The sequence below is a fragment of the Schistocerca americana genome, chromosome 1, assembly GCF_021461395.2.
Source record: "Schistocerca americana isolate TAMUIC-IGC-003095 chromosome 1, iqSchAmer2.1, whole genome shotgun sequence".
Taxonomy (NCBI): Eukaryota; Metazoa; Arthropoda; class Insecta; order Orthoptera; family Acrididae; genus Schistocerca; species Schistocerca americana.
The window spans coordinates 931,950,824-931,969,867 of NC_060119.1; the positions used below are offsets into that span (position 1 = coordinate 931,950,824).

The following is a 19,044-nucleotide window of genomic DNA, read 5'->3' on the forward strand; positions in this document are numbered from 1 at the left end:
TAAAAAAAACCTCCTGTCCCAATATGCTTGGCATGTAATTGTACAATATTCAAACATAATATTGTATATCTCAGAATGACTTTCTCCACACCTGGATTTTGAAAACTTAGGTCATGTGAAACCCAACTGGCACTTTTCTTACTTGATGGGCTGAAAGCCATGTATCAATGCAATCCAGTAGAGTCAGCATTTCTATTTCCGAAAAGCATTTGATTCAGTACCACATGCATGCTTATTGTCAAAAGTACGATCATACATGGTATCAGATGAAATATGTGACTGGGTTGAGAATTTCTTTGTAGGAAGGATGCAGCATGTTATCTTGGATGGAGAATCATCAACAGATGTAGAACTAACTTTGGATGTACCCCAAGGAAGTTGGTTGCATTCCTTGCTGTTCATGCTACACATTAATGATCTTACAGATAATATTAATGGTAACATCAGACTTTTTGCAGATGATGCTGTTATCTACAATTAAGTACAATCTGAACAAAGCTGAAAAATACAGGATGAAATAATTACAATATTAGGAGAAAAACAAGTTGTTACCCACCATGTAGTGCAGATGCTGAGTCGCAGATAGGCACAACCAAAAGACTGTCAAACACTCGAGGAGCTTTTGGCCAAAGAGGCCTTCATCAGAATTAGACAAAACACACACACACACACACACACACACACACACACACAAACACACACGACCAGTCTCTAGCTGCCCAGTCTGACCTTAACAGCCAGAGACCATGATCATATGCGCGCGCGCGCGCGCGCGCGCGCGTGCGTGCGTGTGTGTGTGTGTGTGTGTGTGTGTGTGTGCGTTGTGTGTGCGTTGTGTGTGTGTGTGTGTGTGTGTGTGTGTGTGTGTGTGTGTGTGTGCGCGTGTGCGCGTGTGCGTGCGTGCGTGCGTGCGCACGCATGACTGTTGCCTAATTCTGATGAAGGCCTTTTTGGGCAACAGCCTTTCATTGTGCTTATTTGTGACTCAACATCTCTGCTATATGGCGATTAGCAAACCTGTCCTTTTCATAATATTGTACAAATATTCAGTAAGACCCTGATAAGAGTTCAAACTGGTGCAATGACTGGCAACATGCTTCAAATGTTCAAAAAGGTAAAACGATGTCCTTCACAAAACAAAAAGTTAGTTTCCTATGAATATAATATTACTGAATCACAGGTGGAGTCTGTAAGTCTTGCAAGTACTTGGTTATAACACTTACAAGGGAACTCCCGATTGCAATCCCTCAGATTTAGTGCTAAAATGGCTCAATGGATACGCTGTTAAAAACAGAATACAGATCAAGCATGAAAACAGGAAGGTGTACTGAATAGTGGGGGAAAAAGAGCTAAATAGAAACAGTGAATGGTTCAAGCTCAACAGAAGCAACATCAAGCAAATGTCAAGAATCATAGCGTCATGTCATGGTTGTGTGGGCACGCTGTTTGTCTGCAAAGTGGAATCTGAGGGGGGGTGTGGTGGGGAGTTTCCCTTGTTAGTAAGGACGTGCATTGGAATGACGACATAGGCTCAGTTGTGGGTAAAGCCAAGTAGCAGACTTTGGTTTATTGGTAGAGCAGAAGAGTAATGGAATCAGTCTACAAAGGAGATTGCTCACAAATCATTTATGCAACCAATTCTAGAATAGTGCTGAAGTGTGCAGGACCCATACCAAGCAGGACTCACAGTGGCTACTTAATGTATACCAAGAAGAGCAGCACGAATGGTTACAGGTTTTGTCTGATCCACGGGAGAGTGTCACTGAGATGCTGAAAGAACTGCACTGTCAGACATTTTAAGATAGATGGAAGACATCCCAAGAAAGTCTACTGACAAAGTTTGGAGAACTGGTTTTCATTGGTGACTCTAAGACAACACTGAAACCCCTCATACATCACTCCAACACTCCCCACACATCACACGAACATGGTACCTGAATATAAGATTAGATTAATTACAGCATGCAAAGAGCCATTTAAACAACCATTTTTTCAATGATCTGTATGTGAATGGAATAGGAAAAAGTCCTATTAACTGGTCTAGTGGGATGTACGCTCTGCCATGGATTTCAGAGTGGTTTACAGTGTATATACGTAGAAAAGCAAGTTAGCACTTAACTTACACTCTTGTGCTGCACTGGTGACCAAAGTTAAGTGCTAAGTTTCACTTGTATAAACAACATCTCTGTACCAGACAACAACTTTCCAACTTGCCTCATGCTGTTGTGAATACACTTCACATAAAGCATTATTCACTGAACACACTTTCGCGATACAAATATGAATACAGCTAATGAGCTTTGTGTACAATAACTTAATTTTTAAGATAATTTTATCTATGCAGAAAATAATGGATGGGACGAACATTTTTACGTCAATCTCTCACTAACACATACCTTCTGAGTGCCGACGCGAGCATGTGTGCAGCGGTCCAAGACACCTTCTGGGGCACCTTTGCAGAAAAGTTTGGGCCCAGATCCAAGGCGAGAAGCTTTTAGAGGAACACAGTAAGATGACATGGATTTGCGATCTCTGGAGAATTCCAGAGTGAATTCTTTCTTCCACTTGGTTTCAATTTCTTGGCGAACACAGATGGCAGCAGCACGACGATCCAGACCAATTTTGCTGACGTTAAAGGGATTAAGTTTCTCTGCCAACACAATTAAGGCAGTTTCTGTGGCCTCTCCAACTTTCTCAAAAGCTTGCTTGAATTCATTGAAATCTATAGCCGAATCATTGCACATAACACAGACAGTAGCCAATTCATGTAATGTGTCATATTCACTGGCCTTTATCTTCTGCCCATGCAGGAAGACATCACCAATGGGTTCATAAGTGGAACCAGTAATTTCAAATTCATGGAATGAGCTATCATTGCCGTCAATCTTCTCAAATATAAACATCCTAAAAAAAGTTAAAAAAATTAGAAATGATAGATGCAGTGAGAAGAACAATTAAATAAAATGCATATCTCTTGTGTTCATAGTACATGTCCTCTTACAGAAAATTTAGTATTTCAGAAGCAGCAACATATAAAGTTGTTTTTGCTTTACCTTCAGTTAAAATATTTTGCTTTCCAACGATTGAGATGACATGAAATACTAGTTTACTATTATATTTCAATGATAATGAAACTGATAAAGATGACTGTTAGGTGGTGGTGGTGGTGGTGGTGGTGGTGGTGGTGGTAGTAGTAGTAGTAGTAGTAGTAGTAGCAGCAGCACCACTAACGATGACAATAACAACAACTAACTAATGGGCAGTGGCACTTTTGAGTGAACAGAAGTGATTTGGACTAGTAGTAGTGAAATGTGAGAAAAAAAGAGCAAAAGATGGCATTACTAGTAAGTTACATTATGATAATTCATAAAGGGTGAATGGGGAAAAGACAACTGAGAAGTATGTAAATAACATGCATTGCAAATAGGTGTCCCTTTGGTGGTGCAACTTAATATATTTTGCAAAGGAATGTACACCTTTGCTAGTACATATTTAAGCTTCGTGGTGATCATGTGCAAAAAAGTTAACAATTTATGCAAATGTTTAATAACGCACAGCGACATGCAAGGCAAAAACAATAAGGTTGCAAGTGCTTTCTGTGTAGCCAGCTGAGATCTCAAAACTATGAAACATAGTATGTGTGTAAATGATCCTATAGCATTTATAGATAATGACTGGAGTGACACATAATTACAGACTCCTTGTTTTAAAGGTTTAATTAACCCTACATGTGAACAAACAACTTTTTGTACAAGTAAAAAGGTATTTTAATATTGTTTAGTGTAAACATTGATTTGGTGACAAACTTCACAGATACCATATCTTTCTGGTTGTTGCTGAACATCCGGAAAAAATCACGATGGTGGTGAGTAGTTGACTACAGAGATGAGGACTCAACCTTTTCATAAAACTTGCTCCTTCTAAGATCAATTACCTGCTGACAGACATCTGATTTGTTGTCAATGTTCCTGTCTTGTCAGAGCAAATGACAGAAGTACAACCCAGGGTCTCCACTGAGGGCAGAGATCGGACAATTGCGTTCTTCTTAGCCATACGCCTTGTGCCCAGGGCCAAACAAGTAGTGATGACAGCTGGGAGACCCTCAGGAATAGCAGCAACGGCCAGCGCTACTGCAATCTTGAAGTAGTAAACTGCACCCTATAAATTTATAAGCTCTATGATACACTCACATTAAAAGCTCAGTGGCCTCTCTTTCTTATAAAAAAATTGGACAAGAGTGCCTTGGCAAAATTTGTAAGCGAAGGTATGACATATAAATAGCAATTAATTAAAGAAGGTACCTTAATCCAGGAGCCCCCATGAGCTGGGTCATTGAAGTGGCCAATGTTGATCGCCCACACAGCAACACATATAACAGATATCACTTTCGACAGTTGTTCACCAAATTCATCCAACTTCTGCTGAAGAGGAGTCTTGATCTCTTCTGTTTCTGACATCTCAGTTCTGATCTTACCTGAAATATCATTGATGTACATGGGTTACAATCTGCATGCCACTCTTAATAACACGAGTTTTGAATCTACAAGTATTAGACGAATCCGTAACATTTCAGCACCACAGAAAGAAAAGAAAGGGAAGTTAGATTTCACATACTGTTAGCATCTGAGTAATTATACATATGAAGCATTAGCTTATTTTAATGTGCCTAAGGAAGACAACCTGCTCTGGTCCTGTTGAACTTACCACAACATTCATCAAAGGTCATCCTTCATACATACTAATTTCATGGCTATTTTACAGCTTGGCAGCATTGTTTTAACCTCATCCACCCCACAAACCCTGTCCCCTTCCCCTTTCATTATTATTGATGGAATAAATTTAAGTTGCTAGATCTATGTGGCCAGAACCAATTTCCATCAAAAAAATCTGAGTTGTTGATCATGTCAGGTTGTAAAATGTAACAACATTTCAATCAATATTGCAAATTGCCTTGATCAGGGTGTGTAATATCACTGCAGCATATTGTTGTATAGCTTTTTCACAGTATAAAAGAGCATACCACAATAGCATTATACACACTGAAGAAGATCACTGGCAATATTAGCAAAAACATTGGTACATTTTACAATAGAATGCGATCTACAACCCACAAGAATTTTATGAAAATTGATGGTATAAATATTTGGCTATGGAAATGAGTGTTGTTGAATTTAAAACAGTTTTCAATTAATGTAATGTTTATTAAAAACTAAGATATTTGTATGTAATGTTATACATACCAATGGCTGTTGCAAGACCTGTTCCAATCACAACACCACGAGCTTTTCCAGCTGCTACATTAGTACCTGAGAAGAGGATATTCTTCTTGTCCTGTAACAAAGATTTTCAAATTGTAAGCTCTAATTTCAATTTTGTAAAAGTAGATATTGTTATATTTCTGTACATACTTTCCTGTACTGGAGGAGCTGTCAAGAGGCCGGGTACACTAAAGGATGCAATGAAGATGGAAAATAGGAAATTTATACTAGTAATTTAATAAGAAAGAGCGACTTCTAATTGAAGATGGTGAAAGAGAAATCAGGCAAAAGCGTGGTGACATTTGCGAACAACAACAATACAAAAACCATGTTCCTGCACACCAAACTTGAAGAAAGTTTTAAGATGAGAGATAATTGTCTGAATAATCATTCAAGCTAACCAAAAGATCAAGTTAGGTGCAGAAATTAAGTGGAGAGACGATAAACAACATAAATCAGACACAGTGGCAAATAATAGACAAACATGAAAAAACAAAATCTGTTGGGAGATACGGAGAAAGGGAAGATAAATCAGAAAAAGTGTGTGTGGGGGTGGGGATGAAAGTGGAGAAAATGAACAAATTTGCACTGCAACATCACGAAGAAAAACGTTTGGGAGAGATCAGAAGCAATGCACAGTGTTAAAGAAAGAGAGGTGTGTGATGTGGAATATGTGTTGAATTGTAAAGAGACTACAGAAACAGACCTCTCAGACTAGAGTGTGTCAAGAACAATCACATATCTGCTGAAAAACTAAACAGAGTTTTAAAACTAAGATTTAAAACAGCAGGTATTGCCAGTTTTGACTTATGGCACTGAGGCATTTTTAACATAAAAACTATTCGTAAACTTACAATTATTCAGTGAGTACTAGTGAGGTGTACTGGGTGAGACTAGTAAACAAACAAATTGATCGGAAAACGAATTGGAGTGGAAGATGTGATTATGACTAAATTAAATAGAGGTAGGCAGCTTATGTAGCCAGGTGAATGGACAAAGAAAGTTCTTTGCCACACACCAAGATATGAGACAAGAAGACAATAAAATGGAAGGTGTGTAGATGATACTAGAAAACTGTAATGCACTGAGCTGACAACTGTAATGCATTGAAAAGTCTAGAGGGGTCCTTGTGCAATGATGATGATGATGATGATGATGATGATGATGATGATGATCCTTGTCCAACAGTCACTTAACACTGGCTGAATGCAGAACTAGATCAGTATGTCACAAGGAAGCCTACGGCACTAAGACAAGCAACAGACTACATTCTACTCTCATATTATCATCATATTTTGCACTGTGACCTATGGGCACTATTCCGTAACACTGAAACATGCTAAAAGTATCATACATAATGTATACAGTTCCACTCTAACCTGGTTTACAGCTCGAGGGTCTGGTACTGGGTCTGTATGCTTTATAACTGACACAGATTCCCCAGTCAGAATTGACTGGTCAATCCTCAGAGTAGTGGAGAAAATTTTTACAAGTCGAATGTCAGCTGGAATCTTGTCACCCACTGAGAAAGACAATAGTTACATATTGATTAAATGAGATTTCAGTGGAACACTACATTACTTGATATAATCACACAAAAAATTAAAGTAAACAAAAGTTACAGAATAGATGTTTTCAGTACTACTGATTCTCATATTATAAAGTATTACAATCCTGTATATGGAAAAAATTGAGTAGATAATAGTAACATGTCACAGGTTTCATTTGAAAATGTTGCAGCAAGCAGACCCCATTTCACATTTCATAGTCAGGAGTACTCTAGGCCTGCTTTTTGATTTAAAAGTCATTTCAGATAGTATCAGATATCTTTTGGCAAATAATGGTCAGTTACTTACTGAATTCAAACTACATAATCACAAAAATATTGCAGACGATTGTACATCGTTTGGTGAGTTTCTTTAACAGGTCGTATGAACTACAAAGAGGTTATGTCAGGCAGCAAAGTGTTGTGCCGAGAACGAAAAAGAAAGGAAAGAAAAATGTGACAAAACAAAAATCTCTTGAGGGAGTGGAGAAATTCCCATTCTCACATAAACAGTATTTAAGTTAAAACTTGCAAAACTGAGGTGTGTGTGTGTTATTTCGTAGTCGCTACTGATAAGTGGCATTTTTCTATTAGTTCTGGCTGTTACACTATCAGTAACTAAGCTCGCTCTTGTTGAAATTGTGTTTTATTTAGAAATATTTAACTCGCTACTAACATATTTTCTTTGAAGTTGCACTCACATAACGCACAAGGGAAGAACAAATACTGTATTGTGATAAAACTTCTTAAAGCTGTTTAAAGACAATTCACTTTTTGCTTACTTTTCATGTAATTAGAAGTAGATAAAATAGGCAAAGGAAATGAAATGCGGATGTTACACACAACCTGACTTATAGAGCAAAATGGGCATTTTCATTAAAATATATTGCTAATCTCTGTGCACCATTTTAGTTTACCAACAATTACATTTTTTGCAACAAACTCGTATTATTAGTTAACAGTTCCAATCAGCAGTAAACTTGTGGGCCATAATCAGCTACTCATGTTCAACAATTTACAAAAGCCAGTCAGACAGAAACCAGTAACAAATTATGAAACAATTGGTATATCAGAAAAGCCATCTAGATTCCAAGCAATATTTAAAAGTAAACAAATGCACCTATTAATATAGCTTAACTTCTAAATGAACAAATGAAAATATTGATACCTGAGACCTCCACAATATCTCCTGGAACAATTTCTTTGGCACGGATTTTTTGTACTCCAGATTTATCACCTCTTACTACTTTGCCCATTTCAGGCTCATACTCTTTTAACGCTTCAATTGCAGATTCAGCATTTCGTTCCTGGAGCATACAGAAGTGTGAAATGAGTAAAATGAATTTTTGCTTATCTGTAACTACTATTTCTCTCTCTCCACATGCATTACAATGTTCTTTTAGTTTTAACACAATTTGAAGCCCTACAGGATTCTATCCAAATTTCTCTTCAACCAAACCGACCCACAACTAGATACGAATTCCGCAAATATTAGGGCACATTCAGAAAAGTGTGATCGTGTACAGAATAAAATTTTAGCCTGAAGAATTCAATAACATATTTTTGCAACACAGCAAACAAAGGATGCATTATTACATCAGTCAATTTTAAAAGAGCATTTGATAGCAGAGAGCAAGAATATCCTTTCAGAATACTAGCTGGATTTGGATTCGATCAGGAGGCAACAAACATGCAAAAATTAAAAAACTCAGACATAATCAAAAGTGAAATTTATGCAAGAACTGTGCAAAGGTGCAAAGAATTAAAAAAAAACCAAACACACACACACACACACACACACACACACACACACACACACACACAGTAACATAACGTTATTATCTTTTGACGTTATATAAACTTATTACCTGCCAAACACCAACCACAGCGTTGGCAATGAGAATAAGCAAAATAACAAAAGGTTCAACAAATGCAGTGACTGAATCTTCATGCTCTTCAAACAAGGCAAGAACCTGCAACAGAAACTTTACTTCAGAAATAATAGTGTTGTCAAATTTGAGATATATATTGTAAGAAATGATGCACTACTTTTATCAATAGATTTCTGATGTTATTAAATATGTAACATCTAAGGCAACAATTTAAGACTAATTTAAATAAACCAAATTTATTTTTCATGGACTGGCAGAAAGCAAGATATAACCAGAATGAAATACAATCAAATGATGAGTGGCTTTGAAAAACTAGACTCCCCTGAATTCTTGATCAGATACTATTTGGTGGTGCTGAAAGGGTTCCCAAACTTCATTTTGTACTGGTAGCCTGAGGGTTAATGTTTAATAATTTTCTTGAAAGCTACTGATATTAACATGGACAACATTACATTTAAATGTTTTTAATGGAAATTGCAAGATCCATGAGCACAGTTTATCCTTTACATATTCGATTATGAAAGACTACACGGAAGCCACCATTCTGATTGAATTTCAACAAATCCATAATTATGCCAGTAGTATTTTCAGCTGCTAGTTGCAATATTATTAACACAGAACATGAGACTGAGTATCTGGAACTCAAAAATGTTATCTTAATACATTCAACTTCAAGATAAATGTACGAGTGTGAAAGTTCCATCTTGCCATTCTAAAAAGTTCTGTAATAATTGGATGGCTGATAAAAAAGTCACGCAAGTGAATGTTTTGCAGTTTTGAGATATCCAGCTGTTCAGAATATACCACGACCTATCTGTTATGGTGCATAGTGGTGTATGGCAATCTCTAAAACTTTCAATAAAGTTACTGTACATGGTTCATTGATTTTTCTGTAGTGTCAAATACAAAACCTTTGTTTTGAATAAGTAGCTATTTTAACTTACACCACAATGTTTCTCTGCCATCCAATTGTAATCCATGGTTTACTCACAATTTATCATTCCACCCCATCAACTGCGAGCTCCAGCTATTCCTCCCAACAATTTATTATATTTCAAAATTGATACATGAGAAATGAAATGATCGTATGGCTTTTTATATGACTCCCATAACGTGTGTGTCCATAACAACAGTCCCCCGAGCAGATAACATATCATAACATCTCCATCTCAGCTGGGAATTGAACCCAGGTAAATATGTAAAAATGAGTAAGATTTTAGCTGTTGTAAACATTGATAAGAACACTTTAATAAAACCACATTTTACTTAGAAAGTGTATTAAACAATTATTTTAACATTTTATTAATAACAATATTTTAAATATGCCAACACTGTGTAGTATTTGGATGGACGGACAGAAGGGACCTTTTATTTGTGTATTATACACTTTAAATGTCACTGGACATTTACTTACTTTGCAAATGAAAGACGACATTGTTTGTGCCTTCTCTTGAACCATGTGATTGTGTAGCTTTCCAGTCTCTTGATTTTATGATCACTAAGAGAATTCTTGTCTGTGAAATTCAGCTTAACTTCCTTCCACAAACATTTAACTTCTTGCTGGCATGTCTGTTTTGACTTGTTATCATGCCATTTCCATATGCATAGCAGAAGTTTTGGTACAAATTCATGTTGAACACAATGACAGTGGTTTCACATGTGTTTCAAAATATCACTAGTGACTCACAGGCAGCGATTTAGATCAGCGTGGCAGATAACTTCCTGAATGAAATCTGACACTTGTGTGGCACTTGTTCCAAATCGGTGCACACCAGGCCAAGGAGGTAGCCAAAGAGGGGGTCCACTGGGTCCCAACCTCCCATCCCCCTCCCCCAATCACCTGAATGAAATTACACGTGACCTAGTTGCCTTTCCTTAGACTCTTGGTAAGACTCTTTAAATTTTATTGTGCTTTGCCACCTCTGGTGCACTTCAGCTTGGCACCGCAAGAGGCCGCTAGAGTAGCTTGTGCTTTAAACTGGCTGTGGATGAACATGTACTATTTCTATATTATAACTAAAGTCGAACTTTTACTTGTGATGAAGTAAATACTTACGAATGATATGATGGCTGCAAGCAGCAAAATTTTAACTAGAAGATCGTCGAATTGCTCTAATACCAACTGCCATATCGACTTGCCTGAAACAAACAAAAAAAATTATGGAGCAAATCATGGAAATAATTGTAATTTCCAAAACTGGATTAACAGTGCCACAACATACTATTTAATCAAAATTAAATTTATGCTGGAGGAAAGACGCTAATGGCCTAAGAAACCAGTAATTACAGGCATGTAAAAAAAAAAGCTAACGTGCAAGACAACCGCTGTGCTGTTCAAAGTATTTGTACAATGAGGTATTGAAATACCTGATATTTTGCATGGGATAGTACTTTAAGCGCTGTACTGATTTCAACTCAAATGACCTAATTTCTGCAGTTCCTCTGCTTTTCGGAAGTGCTACTAATGGGAGGAGGAGGATGATGGCGACAAAGAGGAGGGAGAGGGAGACCTAAGGAAACATTTTATAATCACTGCTGTTTTACTTCTAAAGAACACTAACACTAGACGTTTGGACCATATGGTTTCTGATTTCCTCATCTCCACTATGTTACGACTAATACACTAATTACAATATGGTTAACAATTAGAAATTCTACACGAGGGATTTATTATTAGCTCCTACGGCTGCGACAGTAATCAGAATTCATGATTATACTGTTTCAGCCGTCAGAGAAAGCTGAGTATTCCTGCAAAAGATTTAAACAGTACTGTCACTGAAAAATTATGAGTGAGACTTTGTTGCCAGAAGTGATGTATGAAACTACAAAATCTATAGCCTAGATAACAGGCCGCAGCCGCTCTATGTAGGTTTATTCACATACAAATGTGTGAAGTAGTGTCACTTTTCTCTTCAAGCTTGGCTAACAGTTCGATTCAAGAGAGGCGAAGCAGCAGTACAGGTGAAGAAGCGAGGATGAGGGAAGGATAATGGCGTTTTAAGGTTTTTCGTCTACTGGGCTTTAGGGCAACAGCGGCAAATCTAAATGAGGATTATCTCCCCTCGAATAAGAGCGTAAAGTCTTCACCATTCCATCACCTGATTGGTGATTAACAAACAAAGCGCCAGTTTCACCAAAATGCACGCTTTCCAATAACAACGGTCGACAATTGTTTCCGCCTTACGAGAATTCCTAATAGAACCTCATTTTGTGAAGCACTGATGATGGCATATTTACAAAGCAGAAAGGAATTGGTGGTGTGGGGACGCCAGTACGGTGAGTAACCGATACTGTTTCTTTTTTTTTTGTTTTTGAAATTTAGACATCTTAAAATGCTATTTTTAATGCTGTTTTTTTGTCAGAGGTACAGGTACGGCGTACCGGCGCTTCCCGTCACAAAAAGAGCACTGTATACAGGGTGAATCAACTAAGGCTTGCACTGCTAATATTGCGGAAATGGAATGTATAACTGTTGAGCGTTTTTCCCAGCATGCATTGGTAGTCAGGGGCTCATATTGTTAGTCAATCAACAGAATGTAATAATACTTAGAAAGTGTATTTTTTGTGCAATAATACACTTTTTTTATATGGAACAAAGGTTATTGACATTGAAAAATAAAGTCGGGTAAATTAGGATGTCAGTGGTGTTTGCTGCAGGATTCTAGTGCGAGTTTTATGAGAACGTATTTTGCAAAGTTTCCACACCGACACTTGTTTGTGCCAGTCAACCTGCATAGTTGCTAGGTACTATGATGTTATGTTTGCCTTGAGTAGACTGCGACTTGCTGGTCAGAGTGAGACAGTCCAAGCACTAGGTCACGAGTGGACAACAGGATTTACCAATGCTGAAAAAGCCAGACATGCTTATGGTGTACGGTGGGTATAGGAAGAATGCAGTTCATTGTTGCACGGTTTATGCGACATGATATGCCAATAGGTATCAACCATCTTTGCAATTATTTATCAACCTCTTCAACCATTAACGTAAAAGTGCTAGCGTATCGACTAGACAATGTAACACACAAAATAAGTTGCAGTTGATCCGCAAGTTAGCACCCTCGCAATCGCACGAGAAAGTGGCATCAGACAGGCCGAGTCCTACACATTCTCTATCGACATAGGCTCCATTCCTGTCATATCGCTCTCCATCAAGAGCTGCATCAAAATGATTATGAGAATCATGTTAACTTCTGCCTGGGCGTTAAGACAGGATACTTCAGACGTATCATGCACTTGTTTAGTAATGAAGCCACATTTACCTATCAGCCAGGAAGCCCACCGCACTATGTGCTACTGGTTTGTCCACAATCCCTGTTGGCTTCGTCAGGTGGAACATCAGTGACCGTGGTGTGTAAATGTGTGGTGTGGGATAGTGAGCCATCAGCTCATATGGAACACTCAAAGCGCTTAACTATCGCAGTCTCCTAACAAACCGCCTTCCACTGATGCTAGAAGACGTTCCTCTGCAGACTGGGAGAACCCTGTGGTACCAACGCGGCGTAAATAAAAATGTAGTCTCAGAAAAAGTCCCATAGAGAATGTTGCGTCTCCAATCATGGATGGGAACAATGCTGTTTGTGTACCGAAGTGAGCTCAATACTAGACTGGTGAGTACTAAATGACACCATGCTGTGATGTCCGATGTCACAGTCGCCACGATAAGACAGAGGAAATTGCCAGAATGGTCTGCTAAACATCACTATGTGTTGCTGTATAGGTTTACTTTGTAGTTTACTGAATGAATTACTTAAAAGTCGGCAACTACTTCGAATGCCCAAAGCCAATATGCAGGGTGGTCCATCTGAAGTTTCAGATGAGATTATCTCGAAAACTATACATTGGGTAAAAATAGTAGTTAAGACAAGTTCGTAAGCTCAAGGCGGGACATCAAATGATACTACACATGAACTCCAGCCCCTGCTCCCTTGGGTGGGGCGCAAGCAACTTTTAAATCTTAAATGGAAACACCCATTTTTATTGCGGATTCGGATTATCCATAAAAAAGTAATCAAGTTTTGTCTGAAACATTTTTTTAAACCATTGACAGAAGGCGCTGAAATTGAGAAAAAAGTAAAATTGGGGAAGAACTCTGATATATTTAGAATTATACAACAAAGAGGCGTCAAATCGATGAAAAATGTGCACCAATATTTTCGTTACGCCAAATTAAGCTATTTTTGGACAAAATGTACTGTATCCTACTTTTAGCGTTACCCAGGAACAACGACATTGCCACAGTAGAATGATGTTCCCATGAGGTGCTTCATTAGTGAGAGTCCCCTTGCCTCTCACAATTTAGGGTGCCTCATTAATGAAATTGGCCACGAAGAAATTGTTCTAAATTATTCCCATTTGCTTCAATGCATAAAGTCAATTGTTTGCGAAAGTTGTCCCCGTTTTGAGTAGCACATCCCGTGGTGTGGCTGCACACACTCTTCGAACGCGATGGTCCATATCATTTCGGGTTGTGGGCTGTCTGTCTAACAATATTTTTTAATTAACCCCACAAGCAAAAATAGTAGATATTAGGTCTGGTGAACGTGGAAGCCACTGAATTGGTCCGCCGCGTCCTATCCACATACAATTGCGCAGCTTCAGCGTAATTGTTATGGCATTCACCTAACATTAACTTCATATCAACATCTGTAGGAGGATAGTGAGCCATGTTTCGCTAAAGAATAATTTACTTTCGTCAATTGAGGTTTACGCTTTACAATCTGAAAGTGAAGTGACGTCTGATTGCATTGCACCGACCTTTATTCTGAGCCATAGTTCGCAGTTTGGCCACGGTAGCGCCACAGTAGGATGAGTAACGCAATTGTGAAGAGTTCCCTAACGAGATTTTAATACCATTCCGCGTCCCTCCATCAAAAACTGTGGCGGGTAGGATACATTTTGCAAAAAAAAAATTCTTCCCCAATTTTAATTTTTCTCGATTTCAGCGCCATCTGTCAATGGTTTAAAAAATGTTTCAGGCAAAACTTGATTACTTTTTTATGGAGAATCCGAAAAAAATAAATAGGGGTTTCCATTTCAAATTTAAAAGTTTCCTCCCGCCCCATCCAAGGGAGAAATTTTATTCCCGGTGTATCGTGCGATACGAATTGCGTGGAGCGACCAGCACGTCCTGTTACGGTATGATGCGTATCGGTGTTATATCCCTGTCGTCCTAGCGTGAACCTGTTACGCCGCTTCCATTTTGTTTCCATGCGTTCCACCGATGTGAGTTGCTTCTGCATCGTATCAAGTGTCGCATCGCGTATCGTATCGCCTCAGCTCCAACCGCGCCGTAATGGTTGCTGGCAATTATCGCCAGCTGATGACATAGTTACAAATTATGGCTCGTAGATACACTTGAGGAGACTGCAACAGGTCTGTGCATCGTCTATTGGGGTCAACTGGAGAGTTGTGTTCACAATAATATGGCTCTGAGCACTATGCGACTCAACTTCTGAGGTCATCAGTCGCCTAGAACTTAGAACTAATTAAACCTAACTAACCTAAGGACATCACACACATCCATGCCCGAGGCAGGATTCGAACCTGCGACCGTAGCAGTCGCTCGGCTCCAGACTGCAGCGCCCAGAACCGCACGGCCACTCCGGCCGGCTGACAATAATAGTAAATAAATATCTGTACACTGTGAATTTGGCCTTTACGCATCCATTACCAACAACAGTAAAACCTCCCAGCACCGAAGTAGGCAAGAGAACACTTGCTTCGAAACCTGTATTAATGACTGAGGGTTCTATTTATCGGCAAGTTCAGGATTTGTCTGGAACCTGATGATCGACACCCAGCAATCGGGCAAGCATCCTCACGGTTTAGCAAGGTGCCGCAGTCACAGATGTCGGACGTTGCGCCTGTCATGCCCATCGGTGGTAATTTGAGGACTGTCCAGCTCTACAGTTCACATCGATGATATGTTAGTCTTGCAAGAGAATAAAGCACGACCGTGCAGTCCAAAGCTAGTGACCATTAACACCAGGGGGAAAGAATCAACAGAATGAAATGGTCTGCTCTATCTGCTGACATGAAGCCGACTGATCACTTTTAACACGTGCTGGGGCTTACAGTGCGTCGACGCAGGAAGCCTGCTCATTCACTGGATTATCTCAGAGGGGCCGCCGACAAAGAGTCCCAGCGAAGAGAATGGCTAGAACTATACAATTCGGTAGTACGGTCAATAGAAGAATCCGTAGTCTTAACAATTGCGGCGGCATTACAGTACGATTACTTTTCCTGAATGTTCAACAAAATCATCTGACTGTAATTAAATAGTCAACTCCCGAATTCCACCAAAAACAACAGGAAAGAGAATGTGCACGCCTTAAACTGGAAATTCGCTTATTAACAAATGAAACTGTTACAAAGATACATGTATGTGGGTCAGATCGACCGACTGGTATACTTTCAAGCAATAAAGAATAAAGTGGGACGAAGAGGGCTATACAGTACAAGGAACAGCAATTTGTTAATAGGCGTAGTTCCTCGGAAAAAAATCTGAATGGTACATGTCGACTTCAGAAACATATACAGCGAAATATGGAAACCAGAATTTTTAATAACATTTCTCGTTTTGGAGAGCTATTACAGAGACATCTACAATTCTATTAGCATCTCACACGATAATCATGTAGGCATATTACTAACATAAAAGATATCAAACTTGCTTTAAAAAGTTTAACTCTACACGACCTGATCTTTCCAGCGGCATGTTTCTTCGCTCCATCTTTTATAATGCTCAGTCTGCAAATTCACTATCATCAGTTGTACACATCATATGGCTATAAGGTGACTTGCGTTCCAGTTTTTTTTCTTTTTTTGCTGTATAATATGCTGAAGTTTTTCATTGGTCTCTTAGTGCCTTTAGTCAGTCTCTGACAGAAGGCAACCCTCTTAGTCTGGTGCAACGTAACGCTTTAAACTGGGCTCTTTAAGAGAATAAATGCGTGATACGTGCCCAGTTGGAGCCTAGCAGATTCGCGTATCAAACTGTACGGACGCTGCAGTCAGGTGCTAAATGAGAGTGAACGACAAATCTGATGACAGCCACACCTTTTTTCACGCAGTTACTCGTGGGTAATAAATGTCTCTATTCACCTAGAAAAAATAACAGCGGGCCTATAAAGTGACTCCTACTAATTTACTTAAACTTCTACACATTACAGCAGCAGTTAGAAAAACTGCCAACGAAAGTTGTGTCAGTGATTATGTGCTACGTGGTTGGAAAGTGGCTAAGTTGCATGGAAACCGCCGTAGAAATATCTCCGTTCTACGAAATTCGGGAATCATCGCATTATAATATGCAAGAGCATACAAGTGAAAATTTGAGGTGTTTCTATATAACACATAAATGAGTCAAAGTAATATTTAACAAAATATCAAAACTGTGAAAGTTTTCAGCGTGTAGCTAAGACAGAAAAGTCCTCGTTTCATTGGATTACTAAATTAAAACCTGTATCGAGCTGCATCAAACCAATCTTCAAACTGGAAACCGGCATCAGTTAGCGCCGGTCACGATCGATCAATTCGTTTCTCACGGAAGTTCGTTGTTAAGTACAACGTGTAAGAACAATGTGTATGAAAATAATCCTGGAAATTCTTCACAAATCTAATTCCTAATTATTCGTCACGCTGTTGTGAAGTTGTTCGATCAGTACAGTTGGAAATTAACTCATATATAACTGAAAAAGAGACGGCAAATAGCATCAAAGAGCCACAAGGCACTCTTTGTTAGACATATTATTTGCGAATGTACTGTAACAACGTTATTCTTAAACTCTTAAGTCCACGACGTTAGTAAAAAACTCCTGCCGTTCCTAATCCGCTCACTATTGTCTCTAGCTTACTGTGTCAAACAAAATCTTCCTTTAGTTCCTAATCGTTATGGTCCGCTGGACGTACATCGACCTTTTTTCCTGCAGTACAGTTGTCCTCCAATGAACGAATTTTTGAAACACGTGAGATCATAAAATCTCTAGTAACCGATGAGTAACACACAGTCGCCATCCTAGATCTTTTTTGTCCATTAACGGTACTTTTTTCTTGCAGGTCTCAGTGGTGACAAAATGTAACTGAATGGCCTGCTTTCCCACTGATTTGTGCAACTACTTTGAATTACCGCTTTAAAAAAAATAATAATAATAATTCAAGCACAGTTCTTGCTTTGCGTTCAATGGGAAAGATACCTGAAAGGTACGCGAGGAGAGAGAAATTGCCAATGTGCTCCGTGCTGTTTTTCCATCTCTGTTGAGAGCCATAACAGCTCCACAAAATAGATGCAGCAAAGAAAAAATAGAACTACTGTTTACGCCTCTTGTTTTTAAATTAAAACCCTAGTTTAACCGTGTAACTGTATTTGTACGTGCATTGATTTATGTCACAAAAGACAAACAAAAACACTTATCTACGTCAGTCACTCATTTTCTCCCACTACACGTTTCGAGGACTTGCATCATTATCTTCAGTCAGATGATTGGTTTCCAGTTTCGTTTGCTAGCTGCGACCAATTGTTTGTTTTGAACTGTATGTCGTTGGAAGTAAGTTGTAATTCGAACTTGTTATCCTGTTATAGAATTTGAATTATAATTTTTAAACAATAAATAAAGCTACTTAAGATGTTCCAGCTGAAAGAAACCTAAGAGTCGCTGTCAGCATACTTTTCACCAATAAATGGCTCCCGCCCAAAAATGTCAGAAACCCGTAGAGAGTAGATCATCGAAGAGGGTAAAATGGCCAGAACAACTGTCGGAAGACGCAAGGAATAGTTTATTACGAGGCCAGGCGTGACCGAAATTTCACGAAGAAGAAGAAGAAGAAGAAGAGACGGGAATACCATGAATGTGTCTTCATGGCAGATGAAGAATCAAAGTCGTCACAAGCTTCTTTTTCTAGCCCTCAAGACTTTCCACAGGTGTCTGCCGGCGTCATACGTTGGTTCTAACAAATGAGCCTGGTGAAGTGGTACCATCAAAGCAAAAATCTACTCAAAAACACATTTTGAAAACTTGCTGAATCATGACATTCCAAGAGCGATGACAACTCAGATGCAAGCCCAATTTCATACAGTGAAAGTCCCTGAACCATCAGAGGATGAAAACAGTGTTGCGTAAAGGCCCTCAAAACAACAAGATTCCGGGCGTATTGGTATCACAGCTGGGATACTCCGCTTGGGAGATGAAATTCTGATGGATGCCTTGACGCTATTAATATCTATCATTTGGTCGGCAGAAATAATTCTCGCAGAATGGAAGGCAGCAATTATATGTCCCATCTTCAAGAAGCGTGGTGCTACACAAGTATCCAAGTTTTTCATTACTTGAAATTGTTTATTAAGTCTTTACAA

The 19,044-nt window shown here is 38.8% G+C and overlaps 1 protein-coding gene across 5 annotated transcripts in view; it reads right to left on the minus strand.

Moving 5' to 3' along the window:
* Nucleotides 1–19,044, minus strand: part of LOC124615405 (calcium-transporting ATPase sarcoplasmic/endoplasmic reticulum type) — a 92,421-nt gene that overhangs the window by 25,860 nt on the left and 47,517 nt on the right. For all 5 annotated transcript variants that reach the window (XR_006979789.1, XM_047143279.1, XM_047143288.1 and 2 more), the window contains exons 4-11: nucleotides 10,753–10,835; nucleotides 8,673–8,777; nucleotides 7,973–8,111; nucleotides 6,638–6,780; nucleotides 5,241–5,331; nucleotides 4,302–4,474; nucleotides 3,935–4,158; nucleotides 2,397–2,904 (exon numbers count right to left, since the gene is read on the minus strand). Coding sequence is in view for 4 of the 5 variants with exons in the window: in XM_047143279.1 (XP_046999235.1) it covers nucleotides 2,397–2,904; nucleotides 3,935–4,158; nucleotides 4,302–4,474; nucleotides 5,241–5,331; nucleotides 6,638–6,780; nucleotides 7,973–8,111; nucleotides 8,673–8,777; nucleotides 10,753–10,835 (1,466 nt within the window). In the remaining variant the exon portion in view is untranslated. The remainder of the gene's footprint in view (nucleotides 1–2,396; nucleotides 2,905–3,934; nucleotides 4,159–4,301; nucleotides 4,475–5,240; nucleotides 5,332–6,637; nucleotides 6,781–7,972; nucleotides 8,112–8,672; nucleotides 8,778–10,752; nucleotides 10,836–19,044) is intronic.